The following is a 20,794-nucleotide window of genomic DNA, read 5'->3' as shown; positions in this document are numbered from 1 at the left end:
TACTGTATATTAACACACTCTCAAAAAATATGGGTATGGTTAGGGTACAGTGGGTACAAAAAGGTCAAAGGCACACTTCACAGCTACACATATAAACCCACAAGGTACAGTGTGGTACCTTGTAGGTATGGGAGATTTTTGTACCCAATATTTTGAATATAAGGTACAATCATCACTGCTTTAAAATATAGGTGGGGGCAATGTACCAGTTGGATTTCAGTAGCATACTTGGGCATGTGGTTAAGTACATGTGTATTTGTGCCAACCATCAGTGGAAGTGTTGGAGCAGTTTAATAACTGCCCCTTTTTTCAATTTTCGCCAAAAATGACATACCCAAATCTAATTGCCTGTAGCACAGGACCTGAAGCAAGGATATGCATATTCTTGATACCATTTGAAAGGAAATACTTTGAAGTTTGTGGAAATGTTAAATTAATGTAGGAGAATATAACACATTAGATCTGGTAAAAGATAATACAAAGATTTTTTTTTTTTTCATCTTTGAAATGCAAGAGAAAGGCCATAATGTATTATTCCAGCCCAGGCGCAATTCAGATTTTGGCCACAAAATGTCCTGGGAAATGTTCTTGTTACTTACAACCTCATGCTAATCACATTAGCCTACGTTAGCTCAACCGTCTTGTGGGGGACCCACCGATACTGTAGAGGTTCAGTTTAAGCGTTTAATAGTTATGCCGATGCAAGTCGAACAATGCCTTTGACACTGTTCAGCATACTTTGGAAGAGAATGTGTAAGTAAAGAGGTACACTTATGTAAAAGCGATATTTCCGTTTTTATTTTCAATAAATTTGCAAAAATGTCTAAAATCTGTTTTTGTTTTGTCATTATGAGGTATTGTGTGTAAAAAAATAACTATCTTATTTACATAAGTATTCAGATTATTTCCTACAAAACTCGAAATTAAGCTCAGGTGCATCCTGTTTCTATGGATCATCCTTGAGATGTTTCTACAACTTGATTGGAGTCCACCTGTGGTAAATTCAATTGATTAAACATGATTTGGAAAAGCACACACCTGTCTCTATAAGGTCCCACAGTTGACAGTGCACGTCAGAGGAAAAACCAAGCAATGAGGTCGAAGGAATTGTCCATAGAACTCCGAGACAGGATTGTGTCGAGGCACAGATCTGGGAAAGGGTACCAAAAACATTTCTGCAGCATTGACGGTCCCCAAGAACACAGTGGCCTCCATCATTCCTAAATGGAAGAAGTTTGGAACCACCAAGACTCTTCCTAGAGCTGGCCATCTGGCCAAACTGAGCAATAGGGGGAGAAGGGCCTTGGTCAGGGATGTGACCAAGAACCCGATAGTCCCTCTTTCAGAGCTCCAGAGTTCCTCTGTGGAGATGGAAGAACCTTCCAGAAGGACAACCATCTCTGCAGCACTCCACCAATCAGGCCTTTATTGTAGAGTGGTCAAATGGAAGCCACTTCTCAGTAAAAGGCACATGACAACCTGCTTGGAGTTTGCCAAAAGGCATCTAAAAAATTCTCAGACCACGAGAAACAAGATTGAACTCTTTGGCCTGAATGCTAAGTGTCACATCTGGAGGAAACATGGCACCATCCCTACGGTGAAGCATGGTTGTAACATAACAAAATGTGGAAAAGGTCAAGGGGTCTGAATACTTTCGAATGCACTGTATACAAATGCATGTGGACACTCCTTAAAATTTGTGGATTTGGCTATTTCAGCCACACCTTTTGCTGACAGGTATATAAAATGGAGCACACAGCCATGCAAACTCCATAGACAAATATTGGCAGTAGAATGGCCTTACTGACGAGCTCAATGACTTTCAACGTGGCACCGTCATAGGATGCCACCTTTTCAACAAGTCAGTTAGTCAAATTTCTGCCCTGCTAGAGCTGCCCCGGTCAACTGTAATTGCTGTTATTGTGAAGTGAAAACGTCTAGGAGCAACAATGACTCAGCCGTGAAGTGGTAGGCCACTAGCGAGAAAAAATTGTCTGCAACACTCTCTACCGAGTTCCAAACTGCCTCTGGAAGCAACGTCAGCACAATAACTGTTCGTCGGCAGCTTCATGAAATGAGTTTTCATGGCCGACAAGCTGCACAGAAGCGTAAGATCATCATACGTAATGCCAAACGTCGGCTGGAGTGGTGTAAAGCTCGCCGCCATTGGATTCTGGAGCAGTGGAAACGCGTTCTCTGAAGTGATGAATCACACTTTACCATCTGGCAGTCTGATGGATGAATCTGGGTTTGGAGGATGCCAGGAGAACGCTACTTGCCCCAATGCGTAGTGCCAACTGTAAAGTTTGGTGGATGAGGAATAATGGTCTGTTTTTCATGGTTCGGGCTAGGCCCCTTAGTTCCAGTGAAGGGAAATCTTAACGCTACAGCATACAATGACATTCCAGACGATTCTGTGCTTCCAACTTTGTGGCAACAGTTTAGGGAAGACCCTTTCCTATTTCAGCATGACAATGCCCCCGTACCCACGTGGTCCATACAGAAATGATTTGTCAAGATCAGTGTGGAAGAACTTGACTGACCTGCACAGAGCCCTGACCTCAAACCCATCAAACACCTTTAGGATGAATTTGAACGCCGACTGCGAGCCAGGCCTAATCGCCCCCAACATTAGCTCCCGACCTCACTAAGGCTCTTGTGGCTGAATGGAAGCAAGTCCCCCCAGTAATGTTCCAACATCTAGTGGAAAGCCTTCCCAGAAGAGTGGCGGCTGTTATAGTAGCAAAGGGGAGACCAACTCCATATTAATAGCCATGATTTTGGAATGAGATGTCTGACGAGCAGGTGTCCACATACATTTGGCATGTGTAGTGTATGTCAAATATGTACGTTGAAAACACTGTATGTTAAAAGCACTGTATGTTTATCATAAAGACTTATTTTTGTTTGCAGGACAAATGTGAAAATCCACATTTGAAACTGAAATATCCTCAATTTCGAAGTCTTCCGAAAACACATGGTTCACATGATTTCACATGTGCAAAACGTGGAAATGTCACATGTGCAATCATGTGATCTTTCCATGCCACAGTCAGAGCCGGTGACAGGTGTGACTGATGACATTACAGTGTGGCAAGGGTACGGCAGGTTGGTGACCCTCTCATAGGCCCCTCACAAGCACACACATCCCCAGTAAATAGACTATGCATGGAATGGCATTTAAAAAGCCTCAGTGAATTACTCCCTTAACACTAGAGCACTCCGTGACCAGGCACACTGTTCAACTCCACACACTCTCTAACTAACCCTAATACAGGAGAGAAAGAGACAGAGAGAGAGGCAGAGAGAGAGTCAAGTTATTGTGTCTGGGGGAGGTAAGAATGTTGAGGGGAAATAATGGGTGTTTTCAGCTTTACAAAAGGTGTAATGATTTCGCACTGAAAAGGATGCCGCATAAAGCGTAGTTCATCTTTAAATGTTTGTATTCTTTTCACCGCATCAGGGATAGTGGAACAGAATAGCGTACTGTTATGGAACAGAATCCATTAGTATTGTACTGTGGAGAGACTCAGTTGCTCGGGATGCTAGTTGTGCGACCCAGCTCTCTACTCTACACAGCAATCCAACTATTTAGCCAAACTATTCACAGTCAAACTTGGTGCTTGTTTGCTCAAGGAAAAGAAGCAAATGCTACCTCTGTACCCAAGCCAAAACGTGTGCTGTCTATGGCGTTTTACACTGAAAAGGAGTCTTGCTCTCACTATGTAGCAATGCAGATGATTCAATTTGCTCAGGACAAGATGCCACTGCCATCGCAACACAGTGTGTGAGCACTGATGAGTTGTTCAGCTTGTCTGTGCATCTGTATTGAGCACTGATGAGTTGTTCAGCTTGTCTGTGGGTCTGTATTGAGCACTGATGAGTTGTTCAGCTTGTCTGTGGGTCTGTATTGAGCACTGATGAGTTGTTCAGCTTGTCTGTGCATCTGTATTGAGCACTGATGAGTTGTTCAGCTTGTCTGTGCGTCTGTATTGAGCACTGATGAGTTGTTCAGCTTATCTGTGCGTCTGTATTGAGCACTGATGAGTTGTTCAGCTTGTCTGTGGGTCTGTATTGAGCACTGATGAGTTGTTCAGCTTGTGTTTGCGTCTGTATTGAGCACTGATGAGTTGTTCAGCTTGTCTGTGCGTCTGTATTGAGCACTGATGAGTTGTTCAGCTTGTGTTTGCGTCTGTATTGAGCACTGATGAGTTGTTCAGCTTGTGTTTGCGTCTGTATTGAGCACTGATGAGTTGTTCAGCTTGTCTGTGCGTCTGTATTGAGCACTGATGAGTTGTTCAGCTTGTGTTTGCGTCTGTATTGAGCACTGTGTACACCTGTAGACTCCTTCTCTAAGATGTGTAATGATTCTAAAGCTGCTCCAGCTCTTTGCACTGACACTAATATAACAGGAGTGCCATGAGGGAGGACAATATAGCAATATAGAGAATATTAGCCTCCTGAGCTGAAAAGTCAATATATTTTCCCTGCCCACCATATTTCTGTGTTGCTGTGTCACCTGGGTTGGAAAGGACATTGCAAGCAGACGAAGAGGGATATGTTAAGCTTATGAAGCACTATAGCAATAGTAAAACACTATAGAGTATGTGTCCAGGGCCCACCATTTAGGGAATATGGTGTCATTTGGGACAAATCTCTGGTCTATTCCCCTTAGTGTTGTTCCAAGTTACAGCAGTGAAGGTCCCGACTCTAATACCACACTCACATTTCCACACCCCTCCTTCTTACGCCTGCTATTTAGTTAGCGAGCCCAGCTTGTCCCCTACCCCTCTAGACGAGGAATATTATTGGATTGAACTCATGTTAATTTGTTCGGAGCTGGCATGAAATTGTTTCTGTTAATAAAAAATATACACGCTCGGTGGCGGTGGCAGGGCCAGGGCCGAGGCACCAAGAAGATTACTGGTTTTAAGTCAGAGGAGGAGAAGATGAGGCGAGGAGAGGGCCTGACAAGAGTAGAGCGGAGAGGGGCTTAGAGAGGCTGTTAAGGCAGCGTGTCTGTATGTGAATTCACTGCTTCTCTCTGATAGCTAAAGTGGAGGGGAGTTAAAAGGCAAGGCCAGATGTGCTCTTTACGGCTCCATACATACACTCCTCTTCCTCTTCCTCCACCTCCTCCTCCTCCCTCCATTGCTCTGATGTCTTTTATTCTCTCCAGCTTTCAAACTCTCTCTCTCTCTCTCTTTCTCTCTCTCACCCTTTATCTCTCTTTCAACACACAAACACACATGGAAACACACAAGTATTCACGCAAGCACGCAAACAGAAATGCATGTGTCATGTGCGTGCGAACACGCAAGCACACACACACACACACTCCGATATCGATCAGTGGCCTGAGGACAGAAGGTTGCATGTCCTGGTGTCTGTGTGTGAGTCTTTAAAACAGTGTTGATCACCAGAAACCTTGCATAACCTCATTACCATAAGGCTGGCGTTGACCTTCCCACTGCCCATTTCCCCTTACCTGTCACTGGGGAGGACATTGTGAGGGATGGGGGGCCACTACAAACACATGGACACATGCACAGACTCACACACACAAACAAACAAAAAACACACTCAATCACTCACTCAATCACCCAATAACACAGACACACTCAATCACCCAATAACACACACACTCAATCACCCAATAACACACACACACACACTCAATCACTCACTCAATCACCCAATAACACACACACACTCACCCAATAACACAGACACACTCAATCACCCAATAACACACACACTCAATCACCCAATAACACACACACACACACTAAATCACTCACTCAATCACCCAATAACACACACACACTCAATCACCCAATAACACACACACTCAATCACCCAATAACAAACACACACACACACACACTCAATCACTCACTCAATCACCCAATAACACAGACACACTCACCCAATAACACAGACACACTCAATCACCCAATAACACACACATACGCACTCAATCACTCACTCAATCACCCAATAACACAGACAGACAATAGCCAGTCCAGTAATTAGGAGCATTGGTCCCTCTAAGACGTGAGCCATTATGTTTTCCATCTGTGTATTGGTCCTGATGCCCTGACTGTTACTGCTGTGTTCTCTCTGTCCGTGTTTTTATCTCCCCGAGGCATTGTAGAGAGCAGCAAGCAGCTCCATCAACACTAGACCTTTGTTCACCTCAGTCCAGTGTGCGGTGTAACAGGCGTATATGTGTCAGCTCACCGTCTCAACGTTCCATTTACACCTCTGACAGAGCACACCACTTCTAGAGATAAGACCAGCGCTTGCCACATGATTAAGATCTCCCAGTTAACATTAAAGAGTCTCTCTCTCTCTCTCTCTCTCTCTCTCTCTCTCTCTCTCTCTCTCTCTCTCTCTCTCTCTCTCTCTCTCTCTCTCTCATTTACAGCAACAACCTGGGGAATAATTTCAGGGGAGAGGAGGGATGAATTAACCAATTAGAAGCTGGGGAGGATTAGGTGGCCATGATGGTATGAGGGCCAGGCATCTGGTCTCCCATCCAGGACCAATCCTGCTTAGCTTCAGAGGCAAGCCAGCAGTGGGATGAAGGGTAGTATGCTACTGGGATGTGCGCTATGCGGCATTTTGGATCTATAGGGGTGTATAAAGTATACAGTGGCAGTACTCACCTGTACTCCAATGAGAACCGTGTGAGCTCAGTGCCATTGTGGATCCATTTGAACTCCAGGGGCCAGCTCCCCTCCGCCATACATGTCAACACCAGCCTGTTACGCTCTAGGTGCAACTGGCTCCGCACCGGCTCCGTCTTAAAGTAGGGCGGCACATCATCTGGGAGAGAGAGAGAGAGAGAGAGAGAGAGAGAGAGAGAGAGAGAGAGAGAGAGAGAGAATAAACTGTGTGGTTCAGATTGTATACCACGGGTATGACAAAAATCTTTTTTTTTTACTGTTCTGATTACGTTGGTAACCAGTTTATAATAGCAATAAGGAACCTCTGGGGTTTGTGGTATATTGCCAATATACCACACCTCCTCAAGCTGTCTTGCTTAATTATACAGCGAATTTATGTATGGGGATACACCTTAGGTTTCATTGTGTGATAGCAGAGATATGCTTGTGTGTCACCCAAGATAATCTGGACATGTTCCACTGCTCTCGCTCTCTGATCTGACTAGTAAGAGTGGGCTGCAGCCTGCCCTGCAGTAGCAGAGACACATGACAGATGGGGATTCATGAGTAGAGAGGAGCTAAGATATGTGGATTGGAGATATGGGTTCTCTGTGTGTCTGAACGGTTAAGCATGACATACTGTATTGCTTTCCCCAGCCCAAACAGGGTTAGATAGAAGACGAAAAAGACAAGGGAATTGCTTTCCCCAGCCCAAACAGGGTTAGATAGAAGATGAAAAAGACAAGGGAATGCTTTCCCCAGCCCAAACAGGGTTAGATAGAAGACGAAAAAGACAAGGGAAATTCTTTCCCCAGCCCAAACAGGGTTAGATAGAAGACGAAAAAGACAAGGGAATGCGTGAAATCCCTTCATCATTCTCTCCGTGCCTCTCCATTTCGCTCTGTCTCTTTTCTCTCTCTGTGTTTGTGAACATGATGTAGAAGCACAGAGTGAAGAGTACAGAGCACTGAGGATAGAACAGAATAGATGATGCTACACAGACACACATACACACACGCACACACACACAAACATACACACACAGTCTTGTATAACTAACCTTGTGGGGACACACAATTCAGTCAATTCAAACACACACACACACACCTCCATCAAACCAGCTCCAAATTCACCTCACTGTCATACTCCCTGGTGGATGTGAAAGCTCACTCTTGATAGATGGTACTACAATTAACACCTCGTGCTTGATGATGATTGTAAATATAGACCAATTTAATTGGATGGTTGGATAATATCATTTTCAAATTAGCTAATAGTCAAGAATTGAAATTAAACTGTCAAAATGATCTATTGGCTTGGTTTCTGCACTGCTATTTTGGCTTCACCAATCCAACAGAGGTAGGGTTAGTAAAACAGATAGAAGAAAGGGGGAAAGATGGAGAAAAACCAAAGAAACGCCTTAAAAGAAAGAAAGAGATGGATTCAGTCTATAAACAGAGGTAGCCAAGAAGAGAAGACAACTGGTATGATGGAGTGAGGGATAAAAGGAAGAGAAAGCCAGGAGTTGAATGATGTACATGAGAAAGACTGAAAGGGAAAAAGAGAAATGTAGAGGATTGGAGGGTTATGGCTTGTATAGATAGATGGTTTCACAGCCTCCTTAGTGTGGGTTAATGCTAATGTTATGCGTGGTGGAGAATAGGAGGGAAGTTTATGAAAATGAGGGAGATTGAGGCGTGCAAGGGATTTTATTAGACGGCCGAGACTAATTGTTCCCTAGTGATCTGGGCTGTGCTTTTATCTGTGATAGAGAGATAAAGAGAGGGGGAGTGAGGGAAAGAGATGAGGGCAGGGGGGTGGGGGTGAGAGAGAGCGAGAGAGAGAGAGCAAGCGAGAGAGAGAGAGAGAGAGAGAGAGCGTGTGTGTGTGGAGAGAGAGAGAGAGAGAGAGAGAGAGAGAGAGAGAGAGAGCCAGGAAGACAGGAGAGGAGCAGAGCACATAGTGGGGACCAGCCACATAACACATTGAACACTGATGGGTATCACATGTCTCCTCTGTGCTCACTCATTAGACAACCAAGAGACTGGGCTGCTTTACAGGGACTAATGGTAGGCCTGAAGAGTCAACACAGGTTTTACTGGACCACTGAGGACATGTAGGGGTATGTGGGGACATGTAGGGGTATGTGGAGACATGTAGGGTATGTAGGGGTATGTGGGGACATTTAGGGGCATGTAGGGGTATGTGGGGACATGTAGGGGTATGTGGGGACATGTAGGGGAATGTAGGGACATGTAGGGTTATGTAGGGACATGTAGGGGTATGTGGGGACATGTAGGGGTATGTGGGGACATGTAGGGTTATGTAGGGACATGTAGGGGTATGTGGGGACATGTAGGGGTATGTGGGGACATGTAGGGGTATGTAGGGCATGTAGGGGTATGTGGGGACATGTAGGGATATGTAGGGACATGTATGGTGCATGTGGAGACATGTAGGGACATGTAGGGGTATGTGGGGATATTTAGGGTTATGTGGGGACATGTAGGGGTATGTGGCGACATGTAGGGATATGTGGGGACATGTAGGGGTATGTGGGGACATGTAGGGGTATGTGGGGACATGTAGGGGTATGTGGGGACATGTAGAGGTATGTGGGGACATGTAGGGGACATGTAGGGGTATGTGGGGACATGTAGGGGTATGTGGCGACATGTAGGGATATGTGGGGACATGTAGGGGTATGTAGGGGTATGTGGGGACATGTAGGGGTATGTGGGGACATGTAGGGTATGTATGGACATGTAGGGGTATGTGGGGACATGTACTGTAGAGAGGCATTTGGGGACCTTCAGCCTGTGAGAACATGTGGTTGTTCAGTATCCAATGGCACTTGAATGGATGTTATGGATGTAATACTGATTCACAATGTACTGTAACTTCTTTCTAGGGAGGGAAGGAATTAATGGAGTAAGCCACCGTTCAAGAGGTAGAAAAAACAGCGAAATACAATGGGGAAGAGTGCCAGGGGCTGTATATTCCATGTCAGTTCCCATGAATACAAACACACACACACACACACACACACACACACACACACACACACACACACACACACACACACACACACACACACACACACACACACACACACACACACACACACACACACACACACACACACACACACACGCGTGCAAGCCAACCCACCCCAGTCAAGGTTTCACGTCTGCACACACTACAAAGCAATTCATGTTTGATGAAGGTGGCTGTATTGTAGCTCATCTGCATAAACTCGATCTAATGGGTCCCTAGTAGGGTTGCAAAATTCCTGGATCTTTTAATAAAATCCCTGGTTTTCCAGAAATCCTGGTTAGGAGGATTCTGGATTTCCTGCTTATTCCCTCCTGACTCCGGGAATCTTCCAACAGGGATTTCGGGAAAACGAGGGAATTTAATGAAAGTTCCAAGGAATTTTGACCCTACATTTACAAAGAGAGGTCGTCTCAAAGCCAGCGGGTGTATGTGTGTTCCTCGCTGTGTGTGTGCGTGTGGTGTGTGTTTCATTTACTGAGCAGTCAATTAAAGCTACTCTTTCATTAATGAGAACACTGCCAGGTGTAAATTGTTGCCCTAGGGTTAACATCCATAATAGAATAGATTCTCTCATTTCCAAAATAAGACCTAGTAAGTTTTCATTCCTCTCACCTTTCTCTCTCCTTAATATGTGCTTCTTCACAAGTGTTGGAGTGCTAATTAAACTGTCTGAAGTTGGAAAGCAATAGTAGACACACGCACGCACACACACACACACACAAACACACACACACACACACACACACACACACACACACACACACACACACACACACACACACACACACACACACACACACACACACACACACACACACACACACACACACAGGTTCCATTCTATGAGATTACATTGGGGCATATTCTAACGCAAAGTATAATGGGAGGAGAGTCACACCAGTGAGTAGCTAGTCTACAGTAAGACCCATCCATCCACCTGTGCCTCCTTACTCCCAGTCCGGTTCACAGCAGGTCTCCAGTGGCTGCCAGTAACAGACAGCTTCTCTCTATCTCAGCTCATTCCTAAGAGCACAGAACAGGTCCCAGGTCCCAAGTCCCAGGTCCCAGGTCCCAGCTCCCAGTTAGCTAGGCTACATACATATTTCATCTAGCCCCTGGGTACTAAACACACACACAGTGGGCAGAGCACACAGAGCATGTGTGTGTGAGTGTGGGTGTGTGTGTGTGTGGGTGTGTGTATGTGGTGAGGATGTCCGTCAGTGGAAGGTCTGCTCTGCTGGTGCTCTGGCTGGGCTGTTAAGCACTCCCACTGGATGTGAGATCTGTTCTGGAGCGTGTGGTTATTTAGCACAATGGCCTGGCCCTGTCTGTGTGCGGGGTGTGCCAATCTGTTCCAGGGCCTGTCATTATTTAGCCCAGTGGCCTGGCCCTGTCTGAGTGCGTGCTGGTGACCGCCATTATCTGTCCCACTGAGACACTCATAGCCAGGCCACAGCTCCCTACAGCCAAGCAGGCCCTCCTTCTTTCTAAACACTGCAAACACACACATTCACACACTAACACATGGTGATCATCCCCTGCCCAGACACACGCAAAGACACACAGAAACAAAGAACCACACACACCACAGTGCACACTCAGATCCCCTTTGGCCTGGCTCCAGCTTACAGGCCTATTTGTTCTGTGGCACGGTCAGATCAGCTCTCCATAGCCCTTTATAGAACTACATTTCCCATGAGGCAGTGGGGCTGGCCAATAATCGCTCCTCCCTTCTGTTGGTCCTACAAAGCCCACTGGTACATATCAGTTCAGCTGGCCATTCACTACAGCTGGCCAGTCCCAGAGCCCCCAAATCCCGGGTGTGGGCAGGATACTGGGTCAGAGTGGGGGTGTGGGGTTTGGGAGACACCAAGGCTCCCTAGTGGCCAGACAAACCAACAACACACAACCAACACACCAAGGCTATTTCTCAATGTGCCTTTACTCTATTCCTTGCTTCCTCTCTCCTCGCCTTCTTCTCAAACAGAGTATGAGATCCAAGGTCCCTCCCCTCAGACCTTCTCATTTGATGCATTTTGAGAGGGAGGCCATGAGAAAGGACACAAGGAATTGAGAAATAGCCCAATGCCTCAAATTTTTTTTTCCCCCTTGCAACCTTCACCATCTCTGATGCTAAGATGTCCAGTCTGTTGTTGTGACCAGGCGCCACCGACCCTCCACCCTCCCGCCTCTCACTGTGGGGATAAGATAGGAAGGCCTTGACACCATAAATCAGAGAGGTAAAACATTAAAAGTCATCTCCCTTCTTTAACGGCCTCGCTGGAGAAGGACGCAGGCTCGTAAATCTGCTGGCTAACCTTTCGGCGTGACAGGGTAAGCTCTCAGCGCACGCTCCCACCTTTATCACTCACCCCAGAGCCATCGCTCCTCTCCCTAATAACGTCAAAACAGAATGACACGGTGCAAGGAATGAGATGAAACACTGCCTCCCACGCAGAGAAGAACTTTTAATATGAACATGTGTGTGTTTGTGGCGTGTGGTGTGTGTGCACGTAAGTGTGTTTGTGTTATGGGAGAGCGAGGAACGCAATATTATGTTTGCGTGTGTGTCTGTGGGTGTGTATCTCCCTCAGACATGTGTGAGCAAGCAGGTTTAATTTCCCTGAAGATCCGGAAATAAAAGCCTCTCTTGTGGACGAGGCGGGCTTCGTGCGTCGCTGCATGCTCTGAGCAAATTATGCCATTATGTTCATGAGAGCAAATCAAATCCTGCATTACTGAGACAATAAAGGCTAAGATGGGTCCCGCGTGTCAGGATCACATGACTAAAGCCCTGGAACATCTCCACAAACAACCTGCACATCAACCAACTACTCAGAAACACTCTTATCACAGCTGATATGAGGAGTGGGGTCTTGTACGCACAAACTGGAAAATCTACTGTAACAGACAGAAGGAGGGAGGGAGGAAGGAGAGAGAAGTACGAGGACACACACACAGTACATACACAAGCAACTACTGGTCGCCTCTGGACTGTTGAAATATTAAAGCAGTAAAGCAATGTTCTTTATCGGTCAATAATGTATGGTTAGGTTACTGGGGAATCTCACTGAGAGAATATAGAGGTGAATATAGGCCCCAAAGCACACGCAAACATACACACACACACACACACACACACACACACACACACACACACACACACACACACACACACACACACACACACACACACACACACACACACACACACACACACTTGAATGCAGGCACACATACAGTACACACTCACACGCACACAAAGGGCAATGGTAGTTGTTTGGGTATTTCAGACGTAAACTTCTAACACGGTTGAGGATGTTTCCATTGCAAGTCGTGTTGTACTCTGACTGGAGACATTAGCATAAGCATGATGACATTTCTCTGTAATGGTGATGTCACATCACTGCCTTATCATTATGTGTTGACATGTGCACTGAATGTACCAAACATTAGGAACACCTTGCTAATATTGAGTTGCACCCCCTTTTGCCCTCAGAACAACCTGAATTTGTTGGGGCATGGACTCTACAAGGTGTCAACAGCTTTCCATGGGGATGCTGGCCCATGTTGACTCCAACGCTTCCCTCAGTTGTGTCAAGTTGGCTGGATGTCCTTAGGGTGGTGGACCATTAGGGTGTGGACACACAGGAAAGAGCTGAGCTTTGGAACATCTACATTTTAAAAAATCTAATAAATCCATGTAATATAGTCTACACCTTCGTAATATAGCCTACACCTTCACAATAAATCCATGTAATATAGTCTACACCTTCGTAATATAGCCTACACCTTCACAATAAATCCATGTAATATAGCCACACCTTCCACAATAAATCCATGTAATATAGCCTATACCTTCACAATAAATCCATGTAATATAGCCTACACCTTCACAATACATCCATGTAATATAGCCTATACCTTCACAATAAATCCATGTAATATAGCCTACACCTTCACAATAAATCCATGTAATATAGCCTACACCTTCACAATACACCCATGTAATATAGCCTACACCTCCACAATAAATCCATGTAATATAGCCTACACCTTCACAATACATCCATTATTTATTTTAGACAGGTCTAAAGAAGCATGATATGAAGAAAATTCAGTCTATTTCAGAAGAACAGAATAGCACACTCTGAGTTGTCCTTATGTTAGGTCCTGATATGGCTATGCCAAATGGCTGTAGGCTACACTAGCTCATTTAGCTGACAAGATTTGCTTAGAATTCCGTGGCATTATTTTACAGGACGAAGAATACAATTGAACAAAGCTGAATGAAATAGAAAAAAATATATTTTATACTCTTGCCCAGAAACGAGAATATGCATATTACTGTGAGTATAACAGAACTCATATGGCCGGCAAAAACCTGAGAAAATTCCAAGCAGGAAGTGGCCTGTCTGCGAATTTGTAGTTCTCCTTTTGCTTCTCTATCAAAACTACAGGATCTGTGGGGTTACGTTGCACTTTCTAAGGCTTCCATTGCCTCTCTAAAGCATTCAGAAAGCGGATTGAGGCGTCTCCTGTCTCTGGGCAGAGTAAAGGAGCACAGTTTGTCAGTGGACTGCCTGGTGACTAAGAGATTGGAAATGCTCGTTCACGAGACCTATACATTTTTTCTTTTGTCCTTTGAATGAATACACTATTGTCCGGTTGGAATATTATCGCTATTTTACGAGAAAAATACCATAAAAATTGATTTTAAAAAGCGTTTGACATGCTTCTAAGTACGGTAATGGAACATTTTGAAATTTTTTGTCTCGAAATGCGCTCTCGCGTTACCCTTTGGATAGTGACCTGAATGCACGAACAAAACGGAGGTATTTGCACATAACTATGGATTATTTGGAACAAAAACAACATTTGTTGTGGAAGTAGCAGTCCTGGGACTGCATTCTGATGAAGAACAGCAAAGGTAATAAAATTTTTCTAATACTAATTCTGAGTTTAGTGAGCCCCGAACTTGGCGGGTGTCAAATTAGCTAGCCGTGATGGCTGCGCTATGTACTCAGAATATTGCAAAATGTGCTTTCGCCGAAAAGCTATTTTAAAATCTGACATAGCGATTGCATAAAGGAGATCTGTATCTATAATTCTTAAAATAATTGTTATGTATTTTGTCAATGTTTATCATGAGTAATTTTGTAAATTCCCTGGAAGTTTTTGCTGGGAATGCATATTCTGAACATCACACACCAATGTAAAAAGCTGTTTTTGGATATAAATATTAACTTGATTGAACAAAACATACATGTATTGTATAACATAATGTCCTAGGAGTGTCATCTGATGAAGATCATCAAAGGTTAGTGCTGAATTTAGCTTTGTTTTGGGTTTTTGTGACATATATGCTTGCTTGAAAAATGGCTGTGTGGTTATTTGTGTCTATGTACTCTCCTAACATATTCTAATGTTTTGCTTTCGCTGTAAAGCCTTTTTGAAATCGGACAATGTGGTTAGATTAACGAGAGTCTTGTCTTTCAAATGGTGTAAAATAGTCGTATGTTTGAAATATTGAAATTATTGCATCTTTGAGGTTTTTGTATTTCCCGCTACGCTCTTCCACTGGCTGTTGAATAGAGTGGGACGCTAACGTCCCACCTTGCCCATAGAGGTTAACAAACCTCCAGACGAGCTTCAATGCCATACAACACTCCTTCCGTGGCCTCCAACTGCTCTTAAATGCAAGCAAAACTAAATGCATGCTCTTCAACCGATCGCTGCCCGAACCCGCCCGCCCGTCTAGCATCACTACTCTGGACGGTTCTGATTTAGAATATGTGGACATCTACAAATATCTAGGTGTCTGGGTAGACTGTAAACTCTCCTTCCAGACTCACATTAAGCATCTCCAATCCAAAATTAAATCTAGAATCGGCTTCCAATTTCGAAACAAAGCATCCTTCACTCATGCTGCCAAACATACCCTTGTAAAACGGACTATCCTACTGATCCTTGACTTCGGCGATGTAATTTACAAAATAGCTTCCAACACTCTACTCAGCAAATTGGATGCAGTCTATCACAGTGCCATCCGTTTTGTCACCAAACCCCATATACCATATACTGCGACCTGTATGCTCTCGTCGGCTGGCCCTCGCTTCATATTCGTCGCCAAACCCACTGGCTCCAGGTCATCTATAAGTCTTTGCTAGGTAAAGCCCCGCCTTATCTTAGCTCACTGGTCACCATAGCAGCACCCACCCGTAGCACGTGCTCCAGCAGGTATATTTCACCAGTCACCCCCAAAGCCAACTCCTCCTTTGGCCGCCTTTCCTTACAGTTCTCTGCTGCCAATGACTGGAACGAATTGCAAAAATCACTGAAGCTGGAGACTTATATCTCCCTCACTAACTTTAAGCATCAGCTGTCAGAGCAGCTTACCGATCATTGCACCTGTACATAGCCCATCCGTAAATAGCACTACCTCATCCCCATATTGTTATTTATTTTTTTGCTCCTTTGCACCCCAGTATCTCTACTTGCACATTCATCTTCTGCACATCTATCCCTCCAGTGTTTAACTCCCTCCACCTACCCAAGGACAATATCAGAAAATACAATATCAGAAAATACCCGAGCTCTGAAGCAAGCTTCCAGAAAATTGGAACGGAAATGGCACTACACCAAACTGGAAGTCTTCCGACTAGCTTGGAAAGACAGTGCCGTGCAGTATCGAAGAGCCCTCACTGCTGCTCGATCATCCTATTTTTCCAACTTAATTGAGGAAAATAAGAACAATCCAAAATGTTTGATACTGTCGCAAAGCTAACTAAAAAGCAGCATTCCCCAAGAGAGGATGGCTTTCACTTCAGCAGTGATAAATTCATGAACTTCTTTGAGGAAAAGATCATGATCATTAGAAAGCAAATTACGGACTCCTCTTTAAATCTGCGTATTCCTCCAAAGCTCAGTTGTCCTGAGTCTGCAACAACTCTGCCAGGACCTAGGATCAAGGGAGAGTCTCAAGTTTCTTTCTCAAATACTATATCTCTTGACACATTGATGAAAATAATCATGCTAAACCTTCAAGCTGCATACTGGACCCTATTCCAAATAAACTACTGAAAGAGCTGCTTCCTGTGCTTGGCCCTCTTATGTTGAACATAATTAACGTCTCTCTATCCACCAGATGTGTACCAAACTCACTAAAAATGGCAGTAATAAAGACTCTCTTGAAAAAGCCAAACATTGAACCTTAAAAAAACTATCGGCCTATATCGAATCTGCCATTCCTCTCCAAAACAAATTTAAAAGATGTTGCGCAGCAACTCACTCCCTTCCTGAAGCCAAACAATGTATACGAAACGCTTCAGTCTGGTTTTAGACCTCATTATAGCACTGAGACTGCACTTGTGAAGGTGGTAAATTACCTTTTAATGTCGTTAGACCGAGGCTCTGCATCTGTCCTCGTGCTCCTAGACCTTAGTGCTGCTTTTGGTACCATCGATCACCACATTCTTTTGGAGAGATTGGAAACCCAAATTGGTCTACATGGACAAGTTCTGGCCTGGTTTAGATCTTATCTGTCAGAAAGATATCAGTTTGTCTCTGTGGATGGTTTGTCCTCTGACAAATCAACTGTAAATTCCGGTGTTCCTCAAGGGTCTGTTTTAGGACCACTATTGTTTTCACTTCACTATATATTTTACCTCTTGGTGATGTCATTCGGAAACATAATGTTAACTTTCACTGCTATGTGGACAATACACAGCTGTACATTTCGATGAAACATGGTGAAGACCCAAAATTGCCCTCCCTGGAAGCCTGTGTTTCAGACATAAGGAAGTGGATGGCGGCAAATGTTCTACTTTTAAACTCGGGACAAAACAGAGATGCTAGTTCTAGGTCCCAAGAAACAAACAGATCTTCTGTTGAATCTGACAATTAATCTTGATGGTTGTACAGTCGTCTCAAATAACACTGTGAAGGACCTCGCCGTTACTCTGGACCCTGATCTCTCTTTTGATGAACATATCAAGACTGTTTCAAGGACAGCTTTTTTCCATCTACATAACATTGCAAAAATCAGAAACTTTCTGTCCAAAAATTATGCAGAAAAATGTATCCATGCTTTTGTCACTTCTAGGTTAGACTACTGCAATGCTCTACTTTCTGACTACCCGGATAAAGCACTAAATAAACTTCAGTTAGTGCTTAACACGGCTGCTAGAATCTTGACTAGAACCAAAAAATGTGATCATTTTCTCCAGTGCTAGCCTCTCTACACTGGCTTCCTGTTAACCTGTTAGGGCTAGGGGGCAGTATTGACACGGCCGGATAAAAAACGTACCCGATTTAATCTGGTTACTACTCCTGCCCAGTAACTAGAATATGCATATAATTATTGGCTTTGGATAGAAAACACCCTAAAGTTTCTAAAACTGTTTGAATGGTGTCTGTGAGTATAACAGAACTCAAATGGCAGGCCAAAACCTGAGAAGATTCCATGCAGGAAGTGGCCTGTCTGACAAGTTGTGTTTCATCTTGGCTCTTTTTATTGAAGACTGAGGATCTTTGCTCTAACGTGACACTTCCTACGGCTCCCATAGGCTCTCAGAGCCCGGGAAAAAGCTGAACGATATCGAGGCAGCCTCTGGCTGAAACACATTATCGCTTTTGGCAAGTGGCCGATCAGAGTACTATGGGCTTAGGCGCATGCCCGAGTCGACCCCATGCTTTATTTTCTTTCGTCTGTTTACCTAAATGCAGATTCCCGGTCGGAATATTATCGCTTTTTTTATGAGAAAAATGGCCTAAAAATTGATTTTAAACAGCGGTTGACATGCTTTGAAGTACGGTAATGGAATATTTACAATTTTTTTGTCACGAATTGCGCCATGCTCGTCACCCTTATTTACCCTTTCGGATAGTGTCTTGAACGCACGAACAAAACGCCGCTGTTTGGATATAACAATGGATTATTTTGAACCAAACCAACATTTGTTATTGAAGTAGAAGTCCTGGGAGTGCATTCTGACGAAGAACAGCAAAGGTAATAACATTTTTCTTATAGTAAATCTGACTTTGGTGAGTGCTAAACTTGCTGGGTGTCTAAATAGCTAGCCCTGTGATGCCGGGCTATCTACTGAGAATATTGCAAAATGTGCTTTCACCGAAAAGCTATTTTAAAATCGGACATATTGAGTGCATAGAGGAGTTCTGTATCTATAATTCTTAAAATAATTGTTATGCTTTTTGTGAACGTTTATCGTGAGTAATTTAGTAAATTCACTGGCAGTGTTCGGTGGGAATGCTAGTCACATGCTAGTCACATGCTAATGTAAAAAGCTGGTTTTTGATATAAATATGAACTTGATTGAACAAAACATGCATGTATTGTATAACATAATGTCCTAGGGTTGTCATCTGATGAAGATCATCAAAGGTTAGTGCTGCATTTAGCTGTGGTTTGGGTTTATGTGACATTATATGCTAGCTTGAAAAATGGGTGTCTGATTATTTCTGGCTGGGTACTCTGCTGACATAATCTAATGTTTTGCTTTCGTTGTAAAGCCTTTTTGAAATCGGACAGTGTGGTTAGATTAACGAGAGTCTTGTCTTTAAAATGGTGTAAAATAGTCATATGTTAGAAAAATTGAAGTTTTTGCATTTTTTAGGTTTTTGAATAACGCGCCACGGGATTACTTCTGGGTTTTTGTGACATTATATGCTAGCTTGAAAAATGGGTGTCTGATTATTTCTGGCTTGGTACTCTGCTGACATAATCTAATGCTTTGCTTTCGCTGTAAAGCCTTTTTGAAATCGGACAGTGTGGTTAGATAAAGGAGAGTCTTGTCTTTAAAATGCTGTGAAATAGTCATATGTTTGAAAAATTGAAGTTTTTGTATTTTTGAGGAATTTGTAATTCGCGCCACGCCTATCATTGGATATTGGAGCAGGTGTTCCGCTAGCGGAACGTCTAGATGTAAGAGGTTAAGGAAAGGGCTGATTTAAGGTTTTACTGCTAACCTACAAAGCATTACATGGGCTTGCTCCTACGTATCTTTCCGATTTGGTCCTGCCGTACATACCTACACGTACGCTACGGTCACAAGACACAGGCCTCCTTACTGTCCCTAGAATTTCTAAGCAAACCGCTGGAGGCAGGGCTTTCTCCAATAGAGCTCCATTTTTATGGAATGGTCTGCCTATCCATGTGAAAGACGCATACTCGCTCTCAACCTTTAAGTCTTTATTGAAGACTCATCTCTTTTGTAGGTCCAATGATTGAGTGTAGTCTGGCCCAGGAGTGTGAAGTTGAACGGAAAGGCACTGGAACAACGAACTGCCCTTGCTGTATCTGCCTGGATGGTTACTCTCTCTCCACTGGGATTCTCTGCCTCAAACCCTATTACACTGCACGAACAGCACTTGCTGTCTCTGCCTGTACGGTTCCCCTCTCTATTCTGGGATTCTCTGCCTCCAACCCTATTACAGGGGCTGAGTCACTGGCTTACTGGTGCTCTTCCATGCCATCCCTAGGAGGGGTGCATCACTTGAGTGGGTTGAGTCACTGATGTGGTCTTCCTGTCCAGGTTGGCGCCCCCCTTGGGTTGTGCTGTGGGGGAGATCTTCGTGGGCTATACTCGGCCTTGTCTCAGGATGGTAAGTTGGTGGTTGAAGATATCCCTCTAGTGGTGTGGGGGCTGTGCTTTGGCAAAGTGGGTGGGGTTATATCCTGCCTGTTTTGCCCTGTCCGGGGGTATCATCGGACGGGGCCACAGTGTCTCCCGACCCGACCCCTCCTGTCTCAGCCTCCAGTATTTAGGCTGCAATAGTTTGCGTCGGGGGGCTAGGGTCAGTCTGTTATATTTTGAGTATTTCTCATGTCTATCTGGTGTCCTGTGTGAATTTAAGTATGCTCTCTCTAACTCTCTCTCTCTCTTTCTATTTTTCTTTCTTTCTCTTTCTTTCTTTCTCTCTCTCAGAGGACCTGAGCCCTAGGACCATGCCTCAGGACAACCTGGCCTGATGACTCCTTGCTGTCCCCAGTCCACCTGGTCGTGCTGCTGCTCCAGTTTAAACTGTTCTGCCTGCGGCTATGGAAC

At 44.2% G+C, this 20,794-nt stretch overlaps 1 protein-coding gene across 8 annotated transcripts in view; it reads right to left on the bottom strand.

Annotated features, from left to right (window-relative positions):
* Positions 1-20,794, bottom strand: part of sdk2b (sidekick cell adhesion molecule 2b) — a 431,587-nt gene that overhangs the window by 119,016 nt on the left and 291,777 nt on the right. For all 8 annotated transcript variants that reach the window (XM_014179818.2, XM_014179822.2, XM_014179819.2 and 5 more), the window contains exon 2: positions 6,672-6,831. In XM_014179818.2, the coding sequence (XP_014035293.1) occupies positions 6,672-6,831 (160 nt within the window). The remainder of the gene's footprint in view (positions 1-6,671; positions 6,832-20,794) is intronic.

This window comes from Salmo salar, chromosome ssa28 (assembly GCF_905237065.1).
Source record: "Salmo salar chromosome ssa28, Ssal_v3.1, whole genome shotgun sequence".
NCBI lineage: Eukaryota > Metazoa > Chordata > Actinopteri > Salmoniformes > Salmonidae > Salmo > Salmo salar.
This window is presented reverse-complemented; position numbering and strand designations above follow the sequence as displayed.